The sequence below is a fragment of the Oncorhynchus mykiss genome, chromosome 10 (genome assembly GCF_057628025.1).
Source record: "Oncorhynchus mykiss isolate SJ-2025 chromosome 10, ASM5762802v1, whole genome shotgun sequence".
Classification (NCBI taxonomy): Eukaryota; Metazoa; Chordata; class Actinopteri; order Salmoniformes; family Salmonidae; genus Oncorhynchus; species Oncorhynchus mykiss.
In genome coordinates this window covers 87,771,483-87,796,425 of record NC_143031.1, presented here as the reverse complement: position 1 = coordinate 87,796,425, position 24,943 = coordinate 87,771,483, and the positions used below count along the sequence as shown (strand labels likewise).

The 24,943-nt window shown below is 47.4% G+C and overlaps 1 protein-coding gene across 1 annotated transcript in view; it reads right to left on the bottom strand.

The window, feature by feature from the left end:
* Positions 1–24,943, bottom strand: part of apbb2b (amyloid beta precursor protein binding family B member 2b) — a 76,454-nt gene that overhangs the window by 36,461 nt on the left and 15,050 nt on the right. The window contains exons 2-9 of the mRNA XM_090188388.1: positions 20,233–20,386; positions 18,146–20,047; positions 13,070–13,278; positions 7,862–7,924; positions 7,208–7,287; positions 6,749–6,800; positions 4,755–4,901; positions 3,061–3,197 (exon numbers count right to left, since the gene is read on the bottom strand). Of these exons, the coding sequence (XP_090044514.1) occupies positions 3,061–3,197; positions 4,755–4,901; positions 6,749–6,800; positions 7,208–7,287; positions 7,862–7,924; positions 13,070–13,278; positions 18,146–20,027 (2,570 nt within the window). The 5' untranslated portion in view covers positions 20,028–20,047; positions 20,233–20,386. The remainder of the gene's footprint in view (positions 1–3,060; positions 3,198–4,754; positions 4,902–6,748; positions 6,801–7,207; positions 7,288–7,861; positions 7,925–13,069; positions 13,279–18,145; positions 20,048–20,232; positions 20,387–24,943) is intronic.

The following is a 24,943-nucleotide window of genomic DNA, read 5'->3' as shown; positions in this document are numbered from 1 at the left end:
TCACAATACCCCATAATGACATCACAATACCCCATAATGACATCACAATACCCCATAATGACACCACAATACCCCATAATGACATCACAATACCCCATAATGACATCACAACACCCCATAATGACATCACAATACCCCATAATGACATCACAATACCCCATAAAGACATCACAATACCCCATAATGACATCACAATACCCCATAATGACATCACAATACCCCATAATGACATCACAATAACCCATAATGACATCACAATACCCCATAATGACATCACAATACCCCATAATGACATCACAATAACCCCATAATGACACCACAATACCCCATAATGACATCACAATACCCCATAATGACATCACAATACCCCATAATGACATCACAACACCCCAATAATGACATCACAATACCCCATAATGACATCACTATACCCCATAAAGACATCACAAAACCCCATAATGACATCACAATACCCCATAATGACATCACAATACCCCATAATGACATCACAATAACCCATAATGACATCACAATACCCCATAATGACATCACAATAACCCCATAATGACACCACAATACCCCATAATGACATCACAATACCCCATAATGACATCACAATACCCCATAATGACATCACAATACCCCATAATGACATCACAATAACCCATAATGACATCACAATACCCCATAATGACATCACAATACCCCATAATGACATCACAATACCCCATAATGACAAAGCAACATTTCTTTCAAATGTATTTAAAACAACTGAAATATCACATTCAGACCCTTTACTCAGTACTTTGTTGAAGCACCTTTGCGATTACAGCCTTGAGTCTTCTTGGGTTTGACGCTACAAGTTTGGCAGACCTGTATTTGGAGAGTTTCTCCCATTCTTCTCTGCAGATCCTCTCAAGCTCTGTCAGGTTGGATGGGGAGCGGTGCTGCTCAGTGTGGAGGAGCGGGGGGGGGTACAGAGTCAATGTGGAGGAGCGGGGGGGTACAGAGTCAATGTGGAGGAGCAGGGGGGGGGTACAGAGTCAATGTGGAGGAGCGGGGGGGGGGGGGGGGGTGTACAGAGTCAATGTGGAGGAGCGGGGGGGTACAGAGTCAATGTGGAGGAGCAGGGGGGGGGGTGTACAGAGTCAATGTGGAGGAGCGGGGGGGGGGTACAGAGTCAATGTGGAGGAGCGGGGGGGGGGGGTGTACAGAGTCAATGTGGAGGAGCGGGGGGGTACAGAGTCAATGTGGAGGAGCAGGGGGGGGGGGTGTACAGAGTCAATGTGGAGGAGCGGGGGGGGGGGTACAGAGTCAATGTGGAGGAGCAGGGGGGGGCGGGGGGGGGCGGGGGGGGGCGGGGGGGTACAGAGTCAATGTGGAGGAGCAGAGGGGGGGTGGGGGGTACAGAGTCAATGTGGAGGAGCAGGGGGGGGTACAGAGTCAATGTGGAGGAGCGGGGGGGGTACAGAGTCAATGTGGAGGAGCGGGGGGGGTACAGAGTCAATGTGGAGGAGCAGGGGGGGGGGTACAGAGTCAATGTGGAGGAGCAGGGGGGGGGGTACAGAGTCAATGTGGAGGAGCAGGGGGGGGGGGGGGGACAATGTAAATAGTGGCCATTTGATTAGATGTTCAGGAGTCTTATGGCTTTTGGGGGGTAGAAGCTGTTTAAAAGCCTCTTGGACCTAGACGTGGCGCTCCGGTACCGCTTGCCGTGCAGTAGCAGAGAGAACAGTCTATGACTGGGGTGGCTGGAGTCTCTGACAATTTTTAGGGCCTTCCTCTGACACCACCTGGTGTAGAGGTCCTGGATGGCAGGAAGCTTGGCCCCTGTGATATACTGGGCCGTACACACTACCCTCTGTAGTGCCTTGCGGTCGGAGGCCGAGCAGTTGCCATACCAGGCAGTGATGCAACCTGTCAGGATGCTCTCGATGGTGCAGCTGTAGAACCTTCTGAGGATCTGAGGACCCATGCCAAATCTTTTCAGTCTCCTGAGGGGGAATAAGCTTTGTCGTGTCCTCTTCACGACTGTCTTGGTGTGTTTGGACCATGACAGTTTGTTGGTGATGTGAACTTGAAACTCTCAACCCGCTCCACTACAGCCCTGTCGATGTTAATGGGGGCCTGTTCGGTCCTCCTTTAGTCCTGTAGTCCACGATCAGCTCCTTTGTCTTGATCACGTTGAAGGAGAGGTTGTTGTCCTGGTACCACCAGGTCTCTGACCTCCTCCCTATAGGCTGTCTCAACGTTGAGGGAGAGGTTGTTGTCCTGGTACCACCAGGTCTCTGACCTCCTCCCTGTAGGCTGTCTCATCGTTGAGGGAGAGGTTGTTATCCTGGTACCACCAGGTCTCTGACCTCCTCCCTGTAGGCTGTCTCATCGTTGAGGGAGAGGTTGTTGTCCTGGTACCACCAGGTCTCTGACCTCCTCCCTGTAGGCCGTCTCATCGTTGAGGGAGAGGTTGTTGTCCTGGTACCACCAGGTCTCTGACCTCCTCCCTGTAGGCCGTCTCATCGTTGAGGGAGAGGTTGTTGTCCTGGTACCACCAGGTCTCTGACCTCCTCCCTGTAGGCCGTCTCATCGTTGAGGGAGAGGTTGTTGTCCTGGCAACACACGGCCAGGTCTCTGACCTCCTCCCTGTAGGCTGTCTCATCGTTGAGGGAGAGGTTGTTGTCCTGGCACCACACTGCCAGGTCTCTGACCTCCTCCCTACAGGCCGTCTCATCGTTGTCGGTGTTCAGGCCTACCACTGTTGTGTTGTCAGCAAATTTAATGATGGTGTTGGAGTCGTGCAGTCGTGAGTGAACAGGGAGTACAGGAGGGGACTGAGCACGTACCCCTGAGGGGCCCCCGGGTTGAGGGGGCGGCCCGTCAGGAAGTCCAGGATCCAGTTGCAGAGGGAGCTGTTTAGTCCCAAGGTCCCCCTTGGTCCCCCCCCAAAGTCCCCCTCTCCCAATCAATCACTCTGTCATTTCACTGTGTGTGTGTGTGTGTGTGTGTGTGTGTGTGTGTGTGTGTGTGTGTGTGTGTGTGTGTGTGGTCGTCATGGTAACTCACCTGACATTGTCACGGCCGACCCCCCAGACACGAATGCTTGCTATTGGCTGAGAATGAAGCACGTTGCCAAGACAACGGTCCGTAGGATCAACCAGGTTCAACATGTTGTTCACCAGAACCAGATACATGTCCTGACCCTGCAAACACACACACACACACACACACAGAAACACACACACATTAATCCTTGATATTGGTCTGAATGGCGTAGATTAAAGTACCAGTCAAAAGTTTGGACACACCTACTCATTCAAGGGTTTTAGAACACCTACTCAGTCAAGGGTTCTAGAACACCTACTCATTCAAGGGTTCTAGAACACCTACTCATTCAAGGGTTCTAGAACACCTACTCATTCAAGGGTTCTAGAACACCTACTCATTCCAGGGTTCTAGAACACCTACTCATTCAAGGGTTCTAGAACACCTACTCATTCAAGGGTTTTAGAACACCTACTCATTCAAGGGTTCTAGAACACCTACTCATTCCAGGGTTCTAGAACACCTACTCATTCCAGGGTTCTAGAACACCTACTCATTCCAGGGTTCTAGAACACCTACTCATTCCAGGGTTCTAGAACACCTACTCATTCCAGGGTTCTAGAACACCTACTCATTCCAGGGTTCTAGAACACCTACTCATTCAAGGGTTTTTCTATATTTTTTACTATTTTGCAGAATAATTGTGAAGACATCAACACTCTGAAATAGCACATCTCTCCCTCTCTTATGCTCTCTTATCTCCTCCTCTTTCTTCCCTCCATCCTTATCTCCTCCTCTTTCTTCCTTCCATCCTTATCTCCTCCTCTTTCTTTGTTCCATCCTTATCTCATCCTCTTTCTTCCCTCCATCCTTATCTCCTCCTCTTTCTTCCCTCCATCCTTATCTCCTCCTCTTTCTTCCCTCCATCCTTATCTCCTCCTCTTTCTTCCCTCCATCCTTATCTCCTCCTCTTTCTTCCTGCCATCCTTATCTCCTCCTCTTTCTTCCCTCCATCCTTATCTCATCCTCTTTCTTCCCTCCATCCTTATCTCCTCCTCTTTCTTCCTGCCATCCTTATCTCCTCCTCTTTCTTCCCTCCATCCTTATCTCATCCTCTTTCTTCCCTCCATCCTTATCTCCTCCTCTTTCTTCCTGCCATCCTTATCTCCTCCTCTTTCTTCCCTCCATCCTTATCTCCTCCTCTTTCTTCCCTCCATCCTTATCTCCTCCTCTTTCTTCCTTATCTCCTCCTCTTTCTTCCTTCCATCCTTATCTCCTCCTCTTTCTTCCTTCCATCCTTATCTCCTCCTCTTTCTTCCCTCCATCCTTATCTCCTCCTCTTTCTTCCCTCCATCCTTATCTCCTCCTCTTTCTTCCCTGCATCCTTATCTCCTCCTCTTTCTTCCTGCCATCCTTATCTCCTCCTCTTTCTTCCCTCCATCCTTATCTCCTCCTCTTTCTTCCCTCCATCCTTATCTCCTCCTCTTTCTTCCTGCCATCCTTATCTCCTCCTCTTTCTTCCCTCCATCCTTATCTCCTCCTCTTTCTTCCCTCCATCCTTATCTCCTCCTCTTTCTTCCTTATCTCCTCCTCTTTCTTCCTTCCATCCTTATCTCCTCCTCTTTCTTCCTTCCATCCTTATCTCCTCCTCTTCCCTCCCTCCATCCTTATCTCCTGCTCACTCACTCTCTCCTCTCTCTCTCACTCTCTCTCACCTCTCCCCAGATGCCGACCGTGTCTCTGATGTTGCTCTTGCAGTAGGATAGCTGTCGGATACAGTTGTTAACGGCAACACTACTCTTCCCTGGCGACAGGTCCTCTTCTGCCATCTCTACCCAACCCAGAGACTGCACCGCAAAACACTACACACACACACACACAGACAGACAGACAGACGCAGGTTACACATACACACACACAATTATTATATTGTATGATAAGGTGGAAGGATGGAAGGATGGAGGGATGGAGGGATGGAGGAGTGGAGGGGTGGTGGAGGGATGGAGGGGTGGTGGAGGGATGGAGGGGTGGAAGGATGGAGGGATGGAGGGGTGGTGGAGGTATGGAGGGGTGGAAGGATGGAGGGATGGAGGGGTGAGGTATGGAAGGATGGAGAGATTGAGGGGTGGAGGGGTGGTGGAGGGATGGAGGGGTGGTGGAGGGATGGAGGGGTGGAAGGATGGAGGGATTGAGGGGTGGAGGGGTGATGGAGGTATGGAGGGGTGGAAGGATGGAGGGATGAGGTATGGAGGGGTGGAAGGATGGAGGGATGGAGGGATGGAGGGATGAGGTATGGAAGGATGGAAAGATGGAGGGATGGAGGGGTGGTGGAGGTATGGAGGGGTGGAAGGATGGAGGGATGGAGGGGTGAGGTATGGAAGGATGGAGGGATTGAGGGGTGGAGGGGTGGTGGAGGTATGGAGGGGTGGAAGGATGGAGGGATGGAAGGATGGAGGGATGGAAGGATGGAGGGATGGAAGGATGGATGGTTCTAATGGAAGAGGTAGACAGACTGAACTCGACATATGGATGGAGGGATGGAGGGGTGGAGGGAGGGAGGGATGGAGGGATGGAGGGATGGAGGGATGGAAGGATGGAGGGATGGAAGGATGGAGGGATGGAGGGGTGGAGGGAGGGAGGGATGGAGGGATGGAGGGGTGGTTCTAATGGAGGGAAGGATGGATGGTTCTAATGGAAGGAGGGATGGTTCTAATGGAAGGAGGGATGGTTCTAATGGAAGGAGGGATGGTTCTAATGGAAGAGGTAGACAGACTGAACTCTACATAACCTTTGACTGAACACACCGAGAGAGGAGGGAGAGAAGGAGGGAGAGAGGAGGGAGAGAAGGAGGGGGGAGAGGGAGAGAGGAGGGAGAGAAGGAGGGGGGAGAGGGAGAGGAGGAGGGGGGAGAGGGAGAGGGAGGGAGAGAAGGAGGGGGGAGAGGGAGAGGGAGGGAGAGAAGGAGGGGGGAGAGGGAGAGGGAGGGAGAGAAGGAGGGGGGAGAGGGAGAGGGAGGGAGAGAAGAAGGGGGGAGAGGGAGAGGGAGGGAAAGCTCATTTTCAGCAGTCTATTCATCAACTATTAATCTGACCTCAACACAGACTGACAAGAAAGAGAGAAACAGACAGAGAGAGAGAGAGAGAGAGAGAGAGAGAAGAGAGAGTGAGAGAGAGAGAGCGAGCGAGAGAGACAGACAGGGAGAGAGAGAGAGAGAGAGAAGAGAGAGATAGAGAGAGAGAGAGAGAGAGAGAGAGAGAGAGAGAGAGAGAGAGAGAGAGAGAGAGAGAAGAGAAAGAGAGAGAGAGAGAGAGAGAGAGAGAGAGAGAGAGAGAAGAGAAAGAGAGAGAGAGAGAGAGAGAATCCAGAAAGAGCCGTTAAATTCTAAATTCTACAACCACCTAAAAGGAAGCGATTTCCAAACCTTCCACACATTGTTACAACACTGTACATAGACAGTAATATATTTCAACTGTCTGTATTCTTGTGAAACTTCTGTGAGTGTAATGTTTACTGTTAATTTGTTAAAAGAGAGAGAGAGACCTATTTATCATAGCAGCAGTGCAGTTCTCAGTCTGTCCACAGAGGGGCAGTGTTGTACAGCTCTCAGACAGCCCAAACTGACAACACTCTCTCTCTGTCTCTCCACACACAGCATCACAACAACAGGGATACACACACAGACAGAGGACACACGTGGTGGGCCTCTCACCTTGGCCTCAGGGTCACTGTTAGACTCCTCCTCTTCCAGTGGGAGAGGGATCCTGGGGGGAGGGATGGGGGGGGGGACAGAAGAAAAATAACCTATGACTGTGTGGCTCGCAGTTTCCTCCTGCCTTTGGGTACGCAACAATATCACCTTTTATAGAGGTCTGTCTGTCTGTCTGTCTGTCTGCCCGGTCTGTCTGTCTGTTGGTCTGTCTGTCTGTCTGTTGGTCTGTCTGTGTCTGTCTGTCTGTCTGTTGGTCTGTCTGTCTGTCTGTTGGTCTGTCTGTCTGTCTGTTGGTCTGTCTGTCTGTCTGTTGGTCTGTCTGTCTGTCTGTTGGTCTGTCTGTGTCTGTCTGTCTGTCTGCCCGGTCTGTCTGTCTGTTGGTCTGTCTGTGTCTGTCTGTCTGTCTGTCTGTCTGTCTGTCTGTCTGTCTGTGTGTGTGTGTGTGTGTGTGTGTGTTACCGTAGCGATGCATATCTGAGCGTAGCTCCCTCAAACTCCTTCAAGCTGGGGTCAGGGTTCACCGTGGCCGCCTGCAGGTCCTGGTGCACAGATATGACATCATGCTCACTCATTACATCATCAGACAGAGACAGACAGCCAGCCAACTAGCCAGACAGACAGACAGACAGATAGAACCCTGAACTCAGACAGATAAAACCCTGAACCCAGACAGATAGAACCCTGAACCCAGACAGAGAGAACCCTGAACTCAGACAGATAGAACCCTGAACCCAGACAGATAGAACCCTGAACCCAGACAGATAGAACCCTGAACCCAGACAGATAGAACCCTGAACCCAGACAGATAGAACCCTGAACTCAGACAGATAGAACCCTGAATCCAGACAGATAGAACCCTGAACCCAGACAGATAGAACCCTGAACTCAGACAGATAGAACCCTGAACCCAGACAGATAGAACCCTTAACTCAGACAGATAGAACCCTGAACCCAGACAGATAGAACCCTGAACCCAGACAGATAGAACCCTGAATCCAGACAGATAGAACCCTGAACCCAGACAGATAGAACCCTGAACCCAGACAGATAGAACCCTGAACTCAGACAGATAGAACCCTGAACCCAGACAGAGTCTAGAGGAGAGATAGTTACCTTCCAAACCTCACTATCAATCTTTCCCCCACTCACAGCTCCAACATCACCCCACAGCTGCTTCTACACACACACACACACACACACACACACACACACACACACACACACACACACACACACACACACACACACACACACACACACACACAGTGGTGGGGGGGTGAGGGATGAGAAGAGAGAGAGAGAGACAGGACAAGAATTTTAGGTCTACTGGTTTAGTAGTGGGGGGGGTTATTGGTCACTACACACCTAGACAAGATCTACTGGTTCTGGGTTTAGTAGTGGGGGGTTATTGGTCACACCTAGACAAGGTCTACTGGTTCTGTTTTTAGTAGTGGGGGGGTTATTGGTCACTACACACCTAGACAAGGTCTCCTGGTTCTGGGTTTAGTAGTGGGGGGGGGGGGTTATTGGTTAAAGTATAGATATATACACAGTAATAACTATGTAATACACATCCATCTAGAATAACCCACCCAAACACACATCTATCCAGAATAACCCACCCAAACACACATCCATCCAGAATAACCCACCCAAACACACATCCATCCAGAATAACCCACCCAAACACACATCTATCCAGAATAACCCACCCAAACACACATCCACCCAGAATAACCCACCCAAACACACATCCATCCAGAATAACCCACCCAAACACACATCCATCTAGAATAACCCACCCAAACACACATCCATCTAGAATAACCCACCCAAACACACATCCATCCAGAATAACCCACCCATAACCCACCGAAACACACATCCATCCAGAATAACCCACCCAAACACACATCCATCCAGAATAACCCACCCAAACACACATCCATCCAGAATAACCCACCCAAACACACATCCATCCAGAATAACCCACCCAAACACACATCCATCCAGAATAACCCACCCAAACACACATCCATCCAGAATAACCCACCCAAACACACATCCATCTAGAATAACCCACCCAAACACACATCCATCCAGAATAACCCACCCAAACACACATCCATCCAGAATAACCCACCCATAACCCACCCAAACACACATCCATCTAGAATAACCCACCCAAACACACATCCATCCAGAATAACCCACCCAAACACACATCCATCCAGAATAACCCACCCAAACACACATCCACCCAGAATAACCCACCCAAACACACATCCATCCAGAATAACCCACCCAAACACACATCCATCCAGAATAACCCACCCAAACACACATCCATCCAGAATAACCCACCCAAACACACATCCATCCAGAATAACCCACCCAAACACACATCCACCCAGAATAACCCACCCAAACACACATCCATCCAGAATAACCCACCCAAACACACATCCATCCAGAAGAACTCCCCCAAACACACATCCACCCAGAATAACCCACCCAAACACACATCCATCTAGAATAACCCACCCAAACACACATCCATCCAGAATAACCCACCCAAACACACATCCATCCAGAATAACCCACCCAAACACACATCCATCCAGAATAACCCACCCAAACACACATCCATCCAGAATAACCCACCCAAACACACATCCATCCAGAATAACCCACCCAAACACACATCCACCCAGAATAACCCACCCAAACACACATCCACCCAGAATAACCCACCCAAACACACATCCATCCAGAATAACCCACCCAAACACACATCCATCCAGAATAACCCACCCAAACACACATCCATCCAGAATAACCCACCCATAACCCACCCAAACACACATCCATCCAGAATAACCCACCCAAACACACATCCATCCAGAATAACCCACCCATAACCCACCCAAACACACATCCATCCAGAATAACCCACCCAAACACACATCCATCCAGAATAACCCACCCAAACACACATCCATCCAGAAGAACTCCCCCAAACACACATCCATCCAGAATAACCCACCCAAACACACATCCATCCAGAATAACCCACCCAAACACACATCCATCTAGAATAACCCACCCAAACACACATCCATCCAGAATAACCCACCCAAACACACATCCATCCAGAATAACCCACCCAAACACACATCCATCCAGAATAACCCACCCAAACACACATCCATCTAGAATAACCCACCCAAACACACATCCATCTAGAATAACTCACCCAAACACACATCCATCTAGAATAACCCACCCAAACACACATCCATCCAGAATAACCCACCCAAACACACATCCATCCAGAATAACCCACCCAAACACACATCCATCTAGAATAACCCACCCAAACACACATCTATCCAGAATAACCCACCCAAACACACATCCACCCAGAATAACCCACCCATAACCCACCCAAACACACATCCATCCAGAATAACCCACCCATAACCCACCCAAACACACATCCATCCAGAATAACCCACCCAAACACACATCTATCCAGAATAACCCACCCAAACACACATCCACCCAGAATAACCCACCCAAACACACATCCATCCAGAATAACCCACCCAAACACACATCCATACACACACCTGGGATACAGGGGTGGTCTGCTTCTGTCCTGTAGGTGGCACTGTGGGCTCTTTATAAACCTGGGATACAGGGGGGGTCTGCTTCTGTCCTGTAGGTGGCATTGTGGGCTCTTTATAAACCTGGGATACAGGGGTGGTCTGCTTCTGTCCTGTAGGTGGCACTGTGGGCTCTTTATAAACCTGGGATACAGGGGTGGTCTGCTTCTGTCCTGTAGGTGGCACTGTGGGCTCTTTATAAACCTGGGATACAGGGGTGGTCTGCCAGACACTGGGACGACCTGGGATACAGGGGTGGTCTGCCAGACACTGGGACGACCTGGGATACAGGGGTGGTCTGCCAGACACTGGGATGACCTGGGATACAGGGGTGGTCTGCCAGACACTGGGATGACCTGGGATAAAGGTGGACAGAGCAGGTCTGATGGGAGGGGTTGAGGGGAGCTGAAGGACTGGATGGTGTTCAGAGATAGATGGGAGGGGTTGAGGGGAGCTGAAGGATGGGACTGGATGGTGTTCAGAGATAGATGGGAGGGGTTGAGGGGAGCTGAAGGATGGGACTGGATGGTGTTCAGAGATAGATGGGAGGGGTTGAGGGGAGCTGAAGGATGGGACAGGATGGTGTTCAGAGATAGGGACGGCAGGGTAGCCTAGCGGTTAGAGCGTTGCCACTTAATATCATGTTTATATACCCTACATTACTCATCTCATATGTATATACTGTACTCTATACCATCTACTGCATCTTGCCTATGCCGTTCGGCCATCACTCATCCATTTATTTATATGTACATATTCTTATTCACTCCTTTACACTTGTGTGTATAAGGTAGTTGTTGTGAAATTGTTAGATTACTTGTTAGATATTACTGCACGGTCGGAACTAGAAGCACAAGCATTTCACTACACTCGCATTAACATCTGCTAACCATGTGACCAATAACATCTGCTAACCATGTGACCAATAACATCTGCTAACCATGTGACCAATAACATCTGCTAACCATGTGACCAATAACATCTGCTAACCATGTGACCAATAACATCTGCTAACCATGTGACCAATAACATCTGCTAACCATGTGACCATTAACATCTGCTAACCATGTGACCATTAACATCTGCTAACCATGTGTATGTGACCAATAACATCTGCTAACCATGTGACCAATAACATCTGCTAACCAAGTGACCAATAACATATGCTAACCATGTGTATGTGACCAATAACATCTGCTAACCATGTGACCAATAACATCTGCTAACCATGTGACCAATAACATCTGCTAACCATGTGACCAATAACATCTGCTAACCATGTGACCAATAACATCTGCTAACCATGTGACCAATAACATCTGCTAACCATGTGACCAATAACATCTGCTAACCAAGTGACCAATAACATCTGCTAACCATGTGTATGTGACCAATAACATCTGCTAACCATGTGACCATTAACATCTGCTAACCATGTGACCATTAACATCTGCTAACCATGTGACCATTAACATCTGCTAACCATGTGACCATTAACATCTGCTAACCATGTGACCATTAACATCTGCTAACCATGTGAACATTAACATCTGCTAACCATGTGACCAATAACATCTGCTAACCATGTGTATGTGACCAATAACATCTGCTAACCATGTGACCATTAACATCTGCTAACCATGTGATCAATAACATCTGCTAACCATGTGACCATTAACATCTGCTAACCATGTGACCAATAACATCTGCTAACCATGTGACCAATAACATCTGCTAACCATGTGACCTATAACATCTGCTAACCATGTGACCAATAACATCTGCTAACCATGTGACCAATAACATCTGCTAACCATGTGACCATTAACATCTGCTAACCATGTGACCATTAACATCTGCTAACCATGTGACCAATAACATCTGCTAACCATGTGACCAATAACATCTGCTAACCATGTGACCATTAACATCTGCGAACCATGTGACCATTAACATCTGCTAACCATGTGACCAATAACATCTGCTAACCATGTGACCAATAACATCTGCTAACCATGTGACCATTAACATCTGCTAACCATGTGACCATTAACATCTGCTAACCATGTGACCAATAACACCTGCTAACCATGTGACCAATAACATCTGCTAACCATGTGACCAATAACATCTGCTAACCATGTGACCAATAACATCTGCTAACCATGTGACCAATAACATCTGATAACCATGTGACCAATAACATCTGCTAACCATGTGACCAATAACATCTGCTAACCATGTGACCATTAACATCTGCTAACCATGTGACCAATAACATCTGCTAACCATGTGACCAATAACATCTGCTAACCATGTGACCAATAACATCTGCTAACCATGTGACCAATAACATCTGCAAACCATGTGACCAATAACATCTGCTAACCATGTGACCAATAACATCTGCTAACCATGTGACCAATAACATCAGCTAACCATGTGACCAATAACATCTGCTAACCATGTGACCAATAACATCTGCTAACCATGTGACCAATAACATGTGATTTGATTTGATGTCTTCAGATCTCACTGTTACAATTAAATAGAAAATGCGTGGCTCTATTTAATCAAATGTCATCGTCAGGGATCCAAATATTATCGCTTTCGCCCCTAAAAATACAAAAAAAATGTAATTCTAGGTGTTTACCTGGTGGTCTGGAGGTGGGGAGGCTGAGGTGGTGTCCCCCAGGCTAGAGCCCTCCTGTCTGGTGAGAGGGTCTCTGGGCGCTGGTCTCTCCCACTGTGTGGCTCCACTAGGGATATGCCAGTAGTAGATATCAGCCTTGTCTGTAATCCTCTTCCATCCTGGAGGAAGGTCCCCTTCTGTCTGACAGCCCTGATGATCACTCCAGATATCTGAGACAAACATGGTCATATTACCTCGATTGACTCTGTACCGGTACCCCCTGTATATAGCCTCCACATTGACTCTGTACCGGTACCCCCTGTATATAGCCTCCACATTGACTCTGTACCGGTACCCCCTGTATATAGCCTCCACATTGACTCTGTACCGGTACACCCTGTATATAGCCTCCACATTGACTCTGTACCGGTACCCCCTGTATATAGCCTCCACATTGACTCTGTACCGGTACCCCCTGTATATAGCCTCCACATTGACTCTGTACCGGTACCCCCTGTATATAGCCTCCACATTGACTCTGTACCGGTACCCCCTGTATATAGCCTCCACATTGACGCTGTACCGGTACACACACACACACACACACACACACACACACACACACACACACACACACACACACACACACACACACACACACAGACACACACACAGCATCACACCATCACCCTCACACACTCACTTCCCCAAACACCCTCACACACCCCTGCAGCCCCCTCTCCCCCACCCACACATGCACACACTTTTGTCTCTGTGAGGGTGATGCATAGCTAGCTTCATACTGACTAGACACTAGACACTAATACCTAGCTAGCATCATACTGACTAGACACTAGACACTAGACACTAGACACTAATACCTAGCTAGCTTCATACTGACTAGACACTAGACACTAATACCTAGCTAGCATCATACTGACCTGACACTAGACACTAATACCTAGCTAGCATCATACTGACTAGACACTAGACACTAATACCTAGCTAGTATCATACTGACTAGACACTAGACACTAATACCTAGCTAGTATCATAGTTCATAGTATCTTAGTTCATCCCAAGATGGCATAGCAGTTCAGACGTATTTTTGTCCTCGTCCTGTCGTGTATATAAATATATAGATATATTTACAACTTTTTTTTTTTCACATACATTTTACATTTTCCAAAAACTCATCTTCAGAACACTCTCCTGCAATCCGCTTCACCAATTTATATTTATATAAAAAAGTATTATTTACCTCAGATCTGTAATCCTCCGAGAGGCTAGCCAGAAATTAGCCAGAAGCTAGCCGGGAGCTAGCCAGAAGCTGGTCCAGAAGCTACTCTGAAGCTGGTTCAGAAGCTAGTTAGCTTATTTACTGGCTAATCGTTAGTACTCAGCTAACCACGGTTTGTGGTCATCGGCTGTCCTTTGGCTCGAGAATCTATCGGCAGTTTTGTACGGCGCGGTGCAGCGCAGCGCGGCTCGGAACGGAACATACCGGATTTCGGCCGCTGGCTCTGGACGTCCATACCTGGATCTCACAGCTAGCTAGCTGCTATCCGTGTGACTATCGGCTTTCGTCGATTCCGGAGCTAACATCAATTGTTCCGGAGCTAGCCAGCTGAAGAGTTCCATCAATCACTCCTGGGCTGCAGTCACCTATCGCCCATCTGCGGCCTGCTAGCCGTTGGCTATCTTATCGGCTGCTATCTGAATAGACAATCGGCCAATTTTTATTTTATTTTATTTTTATTTATTTATTTATTTTTCTTCTTGGGCCTCTATAACTATATCTATTGTTTTTATTTTTGTTGTTGTTGTGTGATTTGTATTAATCCCCTCTACCACACGGAAACCCACTAATCTACTGACGGAACGCAAGAGGTGGCTAACAACAGACTCCATCCTATGCTAGCTTGCTACCGGTTGGCTTGGCTAGCTGTCTAAATCGCCGTGACCCCCAACCAACCTCTCCACTCACTGGACCCTTTTGATACCTCGACTGAGCATGCCTCTCCTTAATGTCAATATGCCTTGTCCATTGCTGTTCTGGTTAGTGTTTATTGGCTTATTTCACTGTAGAGCCTCTAGTCCTGCTCATTATACCTTATCCAACCTATTAGTTCCACCACCCACACATGCAATGACATCTCCTGGTTTCAATGATGTTTCTAGAGACAATATCTCTCTCTTCATCACTCAATACCTAGGTTTACCTCCACTGTATTCACATCCTACCTTACCTTTGTCTGTACATTATACCTTGATGCTATTTTATCGCCCCCAGAAACCTCCTTTTACTCTCTGTTCCAGACGTTCTAAACGACCAATTCTTATTGCTTTTAGCCGCACCCTTATTCTACTCCTACTCTGTTCCTCTGGCGATGTAGAGGTGAATCCAGGCCCTGCAGTGCCTAGCTCCACTCCTATTCCCCAGGCGCTCTCTTTTGACGACTTCTGTAACCGTAATAGCCTTGGTTTCATGCATGTTAACATTAGAAGCCTCCTCCCTAAGTTTGTTCTATTCACTGCTTTAGCACACTCTGCCAACCCGGATGTTCTAGCTGTGTCTGAATCCTGGCTTAGGAAGACCACCAAAAATTCAGACATTTTAATTCAAACTACAACATTTTCAGACAAGATAGAACGGCCAAAGGGGGCGGTGTTGCAATCTACTGCAAAGATAGCCTGCAGAGTTCTGTCCTATTATCCAGGTCTGTACCCAAACAATTTGAACTTCTACTTTTAAAAATCCACCTCTCTAAAAACAAGTCTCTCACCGTTGCCGCCTGCTATAGACCACCCTCTGCCCCCAGCTGTGCTCTGGACACCATATGTGAACTGATTGCCCCCCATCTATCTTCAGAGCTTGTGCTGCTAGGCGACCTAAACTGGAACATGCTTAACACCCCAGCCATCCTACAATCTAAACTTGATGCCCTCAACCTCACACAAATTATCAATGAACCTGCCAGGTACCTCCCCAAAGCCTTAAACACGGGCACCCTCATAGATATCATCCTAACCAACTTCCCCTCTAAATACACCTCTGCTGTTTTCAACCAAGATCTCAGCGATCACTGCCTCATTGCCTGCATCCGTAATGGGTCAGCGGTCAAACGACCTCCACTCATCACTGTAAAACGCTCCCTGAAACACTTCAGCGAGCAGGCCTTTCTAATCGACCTGACCGGGGTATCCTGGAAGGATATTGATCTCATCCCGTCAGTAGAGGATGCCTGGATATTTTTTTTAAATGCCTTCCTAACCATCTTAAATAAACATGCCCCATTCAAGAAATTTAGAACCAGGAACAGATATAGCCCTTGGTTCTCCCCAGACCTGACTGCCCTTAACCAACACAAAAACATCCTATGGCGTTCTGCATTAGCATCGAACAGCCCCCGTGATATGCAGCTGTTCAGGGAAGCTAGAAACCATTATACACAGGCAGTTAGAAAAGCCAAGGCTAGCTTTTTCAAGCAGAAATTTGCTTCCTGCAACACTAACTCAAAAAAGTTCTGGGACACTGTAAAGTCCATGGAGAATAAGAACACCTCCTCCCAGCTGCCCACTGCACTGAAGATAGGAAACACTGTCACCACTGATAAATCCACCATAATTGAGAATTTCAATAAGCATTTTTCTACGGCTGGCCATGCTTTCCACCTGGCTACTCCTACCCCGGTCAACAGCACTGCACCCCCCACAACAACTCGCCCAAGTCTTCCCCATTTCTCCTTCTCCCAAATGTGCTCAGCTGATGTTCTGAATGAGCTGCAAAATCTGGACCCCTACAAATCAGCCGGGCTAGACAATCTGGACCCTTTCTTTCTAAAATTATCTGCCAAAATTGTTGCCACCCCTATTACTAGCCTGTTCAACCTCTCTTTCGTGTCGTCTGAGATTCCCAAAGATTGGAAAGCAGCTGCGGTCATCCCCCTCTTCAAAGGGGGTGACACTCTTGACCCAAACTGCTACAGACCTATATCTATCCTACCATGCCTTTCTAAGGTCTTCGAAAGCCAAGTCAACAAACAGATTACCGACCATTTCGAATCTCACCATACCTTCTCTGCTATGCAATCTGGTTTCAGAGCTGGTCATGGGTGCACCTCAGCCACGCTCAAGGTCCTAAACAATATCTTAACCGCCATTGATAATAAACATTACTGTGCAGCCGTATTCATTGATCTGGCCAAGGCTTTCGACTCTGTCAATCACCACATCCTCATTGGCAGACTCGACAGCCTTGGTTTCTCAAATGATTGCCTCGCCTGGTTCACCAACTACTTCTCTGATAGAGTTCAGTGTGTCAAATCGGAGGGTCTGCTGTCCGGACCTCTGGCAGTCTCTATGGGGGTGCCACAGGGTTCAATTCTTGGACCGACTCTCTTCTCTGTATACATCAATGAGGTCACTCTTGCTGCTGGTGAGTCTCTGATCCACCTCTACGCAGACGACACCATTCTGTATACTTCTGGCCCTTCTTTGGACACTGTGTTAACAACCCTCCAGGCAAGCTTCAATGCCATACAACTCTCCTTCCGTGGCCTCCAATTGCTCTTAAATACAAGTAAAACTAAATGCATGCTCTTCAACCGATCGCTACCTGTACCTACCCGCCTGTCCAACATTACTACTCTGGACGGCTCTGACTTAGAATACGTGGACAACTACAAATACTTAGGTGTCTGGTTAGACTGTAAACTCTCCTTTCAGACCCATATCAAACATCTCCAATCCAAAGTTAAATCTAGAATTGGCTTCCTATTTCGCAACAAAGCATCCTTCACTCATGCTGCCAAACATACCCTTGTAAAACTGACCATCCTACCAATCCTCGACTTTGGCGATGTCATTTACAAAATAGCCTCCAATACCCTACTCAACAAATCTAATACAGCTAGACACTAGACAACACACAGCACATCCTGCAGGAGAGAGAGAGCCTAACACACACACACACACACACACACACACACACACACACACATACACACACACACACACACACTGAGCAACTGACCAAATTCTCCCACACTGCACTCCTTCCTCATAAACAATATAGTGTGTGTGTTCCAGGCCTACCTGGGAGGGGAGGTGAGGTGTTCTCCTGAGACAGAGAGGACCAGCCAGGAGAGTTCATGTCCTGGATCCTGATTACAACACAGTCTGTCGTCACCTCTTCAACACTATCCTTCTGCCTCAGAGGAGAGGAGGAGGAGGAGGGGAGGGGAGGGGTTTCTTCAGGACTGCTGTGTCTGGGTGTGGATGGAGGAGGGGGATACGGAGAGTCTTTAACAGATTTGAGGAGCCTAAAGCTGGGGTGGAGGTCTGGATGGCTCCCCTGGTCTGGAGCTTTGACCTGGTTCTCACTCTTCAACAGAGGCCTCCTCTCCTCCTCCATCTTCTCCTCCTCTTCCCTCTCCTCCTCTTCATCCTCTATCCTCTCCTCCTCTATCCTCTCCTCCTCTATCCTCTCCTCCCCAATCCTCTCCTCCTCTTCCTCCTCTATCCTCTCCTCCTCTATGCTCTCCTCCTCTTCCTCCTCTATCCTCTCCTCCTCTATCCTCTCCTCCTCTATCCTCTCCTCCTCTATCCTCTCCTCTATCCTCTCCTCCTCTATCCGCTCCTCCTCTTCTTCCTCTATCCTCTCCTCCTCTTTCCCCCTCTCCTCCTTTATCCTCTCCTCCTCGTCCTCCTCTGCCTCCTCTATCCTCTCCTCCTCGTCCTCCTCTTCCTCCTCTATCCTCTCCTGCTCGTCCTCCTCTATCCTCTCCTCCTCTATCCTCCTCTCCGCCTCTTCCCCCTCTATCCTCTCCTCCTCTATCCTCCTCTCCGCCTCTTCCCCCTCTATCCTCTCCTCCTCTATCCTCTCCTCCTCTTCCTCCTCTATCCTCTCCTCCTCTTCCTCCTCTATCCTCTCCTCCTCTTCCTCCTCTATCCTCCTCTCCGCCTCTTCCCCCTCTATCCTCTCCTCCTCTATCCTCTCCTCCTCGTCCTCCTCTATCCTCTCCTCCTCTATCCTCCTCTCCGCCTCTTCCCCCTCTATCCTCTCCTCCTCTATCCTCTCCTCCTCGTCCTCCTCTATCCTCTCCTCCTCTATCCTCCTCTCCGCCTCTTCCTCCTCTATCCTCTCCTCCTCGTCCGCCTCTTCCTCCTCTATCCTCTCCTCCTCGTCCTCCTCTTCCTCCTCTATCCTCTCCTCCTTTTCCTCCTCTATACTACTCCTCTCCTCCTCCTCTATTTTCATCTCCACTTCCTTCTCAGACAGGATGCTGATGTCATCCCCGTCGTCTGTCACGTTCGTGATGCTTTCCAGGTCTGAGTTCACGTTAGTTTTCAGATCCAGGTCTGAGTTCACGTTAGTTTTCAGATCCAGGTCTGAGTTCACGTTAGTTTTCAGATCCAGATCGGAGTTCACGTTAGTTTTCAGATCCAGGTCTGAGTTCACGTTAGTTTTCAGATCCAGGTCTGAGTTCACGTTAGTTTTCAGATCCAGATGTGTCTTGGTGTCGGGGTCGAGGTTCATCTTGGTGAGGATGTCCTCATTGACGGTTTCATTGTTTGTATTGCAGTCCTCTGTGGTTGAGTCGGGGTCAGGGGTTGTGTTCTTGTTGTGATCATGTTGTCCATGTCGTTCAGCTGTGGTTGAGTCGGGGTCAGGGGTTGTGTTCTTGTTGTGGTCATGTTGTCCATGTCGTTCGGCTGCTTTGCGCAGGGCGTTCAGCCCGTTCTTGGCCAGTTTGTTGGGAGTCGACGACGACGGAGGAAGAGTTACATCACTCAGCCCCATTGCACTCTGGATGCTGGTCAGACAATACTTCTTACGACACTTAGGAAACGTGGCCCAACCCAGCCTGGTGACATCACCGCCACTGACATCACGATTGTGGGAGGAGCGAAGGCTGAGTGAGGCGGGAGGAGTCACGGCAGGGCCGTTCCTATTGGCCACGTCTATTGACATCATCACCGAAGAGGCGGGGCCTCCTGGAGAGAGAGAGAGAACAGTGAGGGAGCATGTGTTACCTGATAGGAGGTCAGTCCTGGACCAGGGGTTAGAGGTCAGAGGTCACAGGTCAGTAAAGAGAAAAGTATGTTGAGGATTGTAACTGTCAGGGTTGCCCCCGGGGACAGTAGCTAGACAACACCATACGGAACACTGAGGGTCCTACCGTAGAGCTAAGGACTGTTGGTAACCCCAGGATGGTGTGGGTCCATGTTTTGGACTTCTCAGCCAATCACAGCGTCTACCCTCGATGACCAATCACAGACAGAAGAGTTCTGCTTCAGCCAATCATATGGCTTCACCAGGAAGACAGCTTCTGACTGCAAGAAACAAATACAATCCTTTAATGAATGAAGAACGCGCACACACACACACACACACACACACACACACACACACACACACACACACACACACACACACACAGTGAGCCAAGTGAGGACAAACAATGCATAAAAACATGTTGCATTCTGGGACTAAATTACAAGTCAAGCTCCACTACTGCTGCAACAAGCCCACATACCAGGACAAACACACACACACACACACACACACACACACACACACACACACACCCAGAGGAAAGTGGGAGGAGCCTGGATGTGACAGTAACCTCACACCTCTGACCTGTTGGCCTATTTCAGTTCTGTGTGTCTAACAGCTCACTGTAGGTGGGGGACTGAGAGAGTGTGTGTGTGTGTGTGTATGTGTGTGTGTGTGTGTGTGTGTGTGTGATCTGTCTAGAGTAAAAATAACAGCTGCTAACCACCAAAGACGTAGAGATGTTAACCATTTGTACATCGTTACAACACTGTATATATATATATATATATAATACTTTTGTTTATGATCTACTTCACTTGCTTTGGCGATGTAAACATATGTTTCCCATGACAATAAAGGCCCTTGAATTGAATGGAATGTTAAAAGAGAGAAACTAACCCCAGAAAATGTGTTTTCTCTCTCCAAGTGAGAACGTCAGACGTTCCAATCCTCCTCTCTCCTCCTCTCCTTCCCTCCTCTTCCCTCCTCCCCTCATCTTCCCTCCTCCCCTCCTCCCCTCCTCCTCCCCTCCTCCTCCCCTCCTCCTCCCCTCATCTTCCACCAGGCAGAGAAAACAACAGAATGTGTATCCCAAAAGTACTCTGGTCTAAAGTAGTGCACTATATAGGGAATAGGGCTCTGGTCTATAGTAGTGCACTATATAGGGAATAGGACTCTGGTCTATAGTAGTTCCACTATATAGGGAATAGGGCTCTGGTCTATAGTAGTACCACTATATAGGGAATAGGGCTCTGGTCTATAGTAGTGCCACTATATAGGGAATAGGGCTCTGGTCTATAGTAGTACCACTATATAGGGAATAGGGCTCTGGTCTAAACTAGTGCACTATATAGGGAATAGGGCTCTGGTCTAAACTAGTGCACTATATAGGGAATAGGGCTCTGGTCTATAGTAGTACCACTATATAGGGAATAGGGCTCTGGTCTATAGTAGTGCCACTATATAGGGAATAGGGCTCTGGTCTATAGTAGTACCACTATATAGGGAATAGGGCTCTGGTCTAAAGTAGTACCACTATATAGGGAATAGGGCTCTGGTCTATAGTAGTGTACTATATAGGGAATAGGGCTCTGGTCTATAGTAGTACCACTATATAGGGAATAGGGCTCTGGTCTATAGTAGTACCACTATATAGGGAATAGGGCTCTGGTCTATAGTAGTGTACTATATAGGGAATAGGGCTCTGGTCTATAGTAGTACCACTATATAGGGAATAGGGCTCTGGTCTATAGTAGTACCACTATATAGGGAATAGGGCTCTGGTCTATAGTAGTACCACTATATAGGGAATAGGGCTCTGGTCTATAGTAGTACCACTATATAGGGAATAGGGCTCTGGTCTATAGTAGTGCACTATATAGGGAATAGGGCTCTGGTCTATAGTAGTGCACTATATAGGGAATAGGGCTCTGGTCTATAGTAGTACCACTATATAGGGAATAGGGCTCTGGTCTATAGTAGTACCACTATATAGGGAATAGGGCTCTGGTCTATAGTAGTACCACTATATAGGGAATAGGGCTCTGGTCTATAGTAGTACCACTATATAGGGAATAGGGCTCTGGTCTATAGTAGTGTACTATATAGGGAATAGGACTCTGGTCTATAGTAGTACCACTATATAGGGAATAGGGCTCTGGTCTATAGTAGTACCACTATATAGGGAATAGGGCTCTGGTCTATAGTAGTACCACTATATAGGGAATAGGGCTCTGGTTTATAGTAGTACCACTATATAGGGAATAGGGCTCTGGTCTATAGTAGTACCACTATATAGGGAGTAGGGCTCTGGTCTATAGTAGTACCACTATATAGGGAATAGGGCTCTGGTCTATAGTAGTACCACTATATAGGGAATAGGGCTCTGGTCTATAGTAGTACCACTATATAGGGAATAGGGCTCTGGTCTATAGTAGTACCACTATATAGGGAATAGGGCTCTGGTCTATAGTAGTACCACTATATAGGGAATAGGGCTCTGGTCTATAGTAGTACCACTATATAGGGAATAGGGCTCTGGTCTATAGTAGTGTACTATATAGGGAATAGGACTCTGGTCTATAGTAGTACCACTATATAGGGAATAGGGCTCTGGTCTATAGTAGTACCACTATATAGGGAATAGGGCTCTGGTCTATAGTAGTACCACTATATAGGGAATAGGGCTCTGGTCTATAGTAGTACCACTATATAGGGAATAGGGCTCTGGTCTATAGTAGTGTACTATATAGGGAATAGGACTCTGGTCTATAGTAGTACCACTATATAGGGAATAGGGCTCTGGTCTATAGTAGTACCACTATATAGGGAATAGGGCTCTGGTCTATAGTAGTACCACTATATAGGGAATAGGGCTCTGGTCTATAGTAGTGTACTATATAGGGAATAGGACTCTGGTCTATAGTAGTGTACTATATAGGGATTAGGGCTCTGGTCTAAAGTAGTACCACTATATAGGGAATAGGGCTCTGGTCTATAGTAGTGTACTATATAGGGAATAGGGCTCTGGTCTATAGTAGTGTACTATATAGGGAATAGGGCTCTGGTCTAAAGTAGTGTACTATATAGGGAATAGGGCTCTGGTCTAAACTAGTGCACTATATAGGGAATAGGGCTCTGGTCTATAGTAGTGTACTATATAGGGAATAGGGCTCTGGTCTATAGTAGTACCACTATATAGGGAATAGGGCTCTGGTCTATAGTAGTACCACTATATAGGGAATAGGGCTCTGGTCTATAGTAGTACCACTATATAGGGAATAGGGCTCTGGTCTATAGTAGTGTACTATATAGGGAATAGGGCTCTGGTCTATAGTAGTGTACTATATAGGGAATAGGGCTCTGGTCTATAGTAGTACCACTATATAGGGAATAGGGCTCTGGTCTATAGTAGTACCACTATATAGGGAATAGGGCTCTGGTCTATAGTAGTACCACTATATAGGGAATAGGGCTCTGGTCTATAGTAGTGTACTATATAGGGAATAGGGCTCTGGTCTATAGTAGTGCACTATATAGGGAATAGGGCTCTGGTCTATAGTAGTGTACTATATAGGGAATAGGGCTCTGGTCTATAGTAGTTTACTATATAGGGAATAGGGCTCTGGTCTATAGTAGTACCACTATATAGGGAATAGGGCTCTGGTCTATAGTAGTGTACTATATAGGGAATAGGGCTCTGGTCTATAGTAGTACCACTATATAGGGAATAGGGCTCTGGTCTATAGTAGTACCACTATATAGGGAATAGGGCTCTGGTCTATAGTAGTACCACTATATAGGGAATAGGGCTCTGGTCTATAGTAGTGTACTATATAGGGAATAGGGCTCTGGTCTATAGTAGTACCACTATATAGGGAATAGGGCTCTGGTCTATAGTAGTGTACTATATAGGGAATAGGGCTCTGGTCTATAGTAGTACCACTATATAGGGAATAGGGCTCTGGTCTATAGTAGTACCACTATATAGGGAATAGGGCTCTGGTCTATAGTAGTGCACTATATAGGGAATAGGGCTCTGGTCTATAGTAGTGCACTATATAGGGAATAGGGCTCTGGTCTATAGTAGTACCACTATATAGGGAATAGGGCTCTGGTCTATAGTAGTACCACTATATAGGGAATAGGGCTCTGGTCTATAGTAGTACCACTATATAGGGAATAGGGCTCTGGTCTATAGTAGTACCACTATATAGGGAATAGGGCTCTGGTCTATAGTAGTACCACTATATAGGGAATAGGGCTCTGGTCTATAGTAGTACCACTATATAGGGAATAGGGCTCTGGTCTATAGTAGTACCACTATATAGGGAATAGGGCTCTGGTCTATAGTAGTGTACTATATAGGGAATAGGGCTCTGGTCTATAGTAGTACCACTATATAGGGAATAGGGTCTATAGTAGTACCACTATATAGGGAATAGGGCTCTGGTCTATAGTAGTGCCACTATATAGGGAATAGGGTCTATAGGTCTATAGTAGTACCACTATATAGGGAATAGGGCTCTGGTCTAAAGTAGTGTACTATATAGGGAATAGGGCTCTGGTCTATAGTAGTACCACTATATAGGGAATAGGGCTCTGGTCTAAAGTAGTGCACTATATAGGGAATAGGGCTCTGGTCTAAAGTAGTGTACTATATAGGGAATAGGGCTCTGGTCTATAGTAGTACCACTATATAGGGAATAGGACTCTGGTCTAAAGTAGTGTACTATATAGGGAATAGGGCTCTGGTCTATAGTAGTACCACTATATAGGGAATAGGGCTCTGGTCTATAGTAGTGCACTATATAGGGAATAGGGCTCTGGTCTAT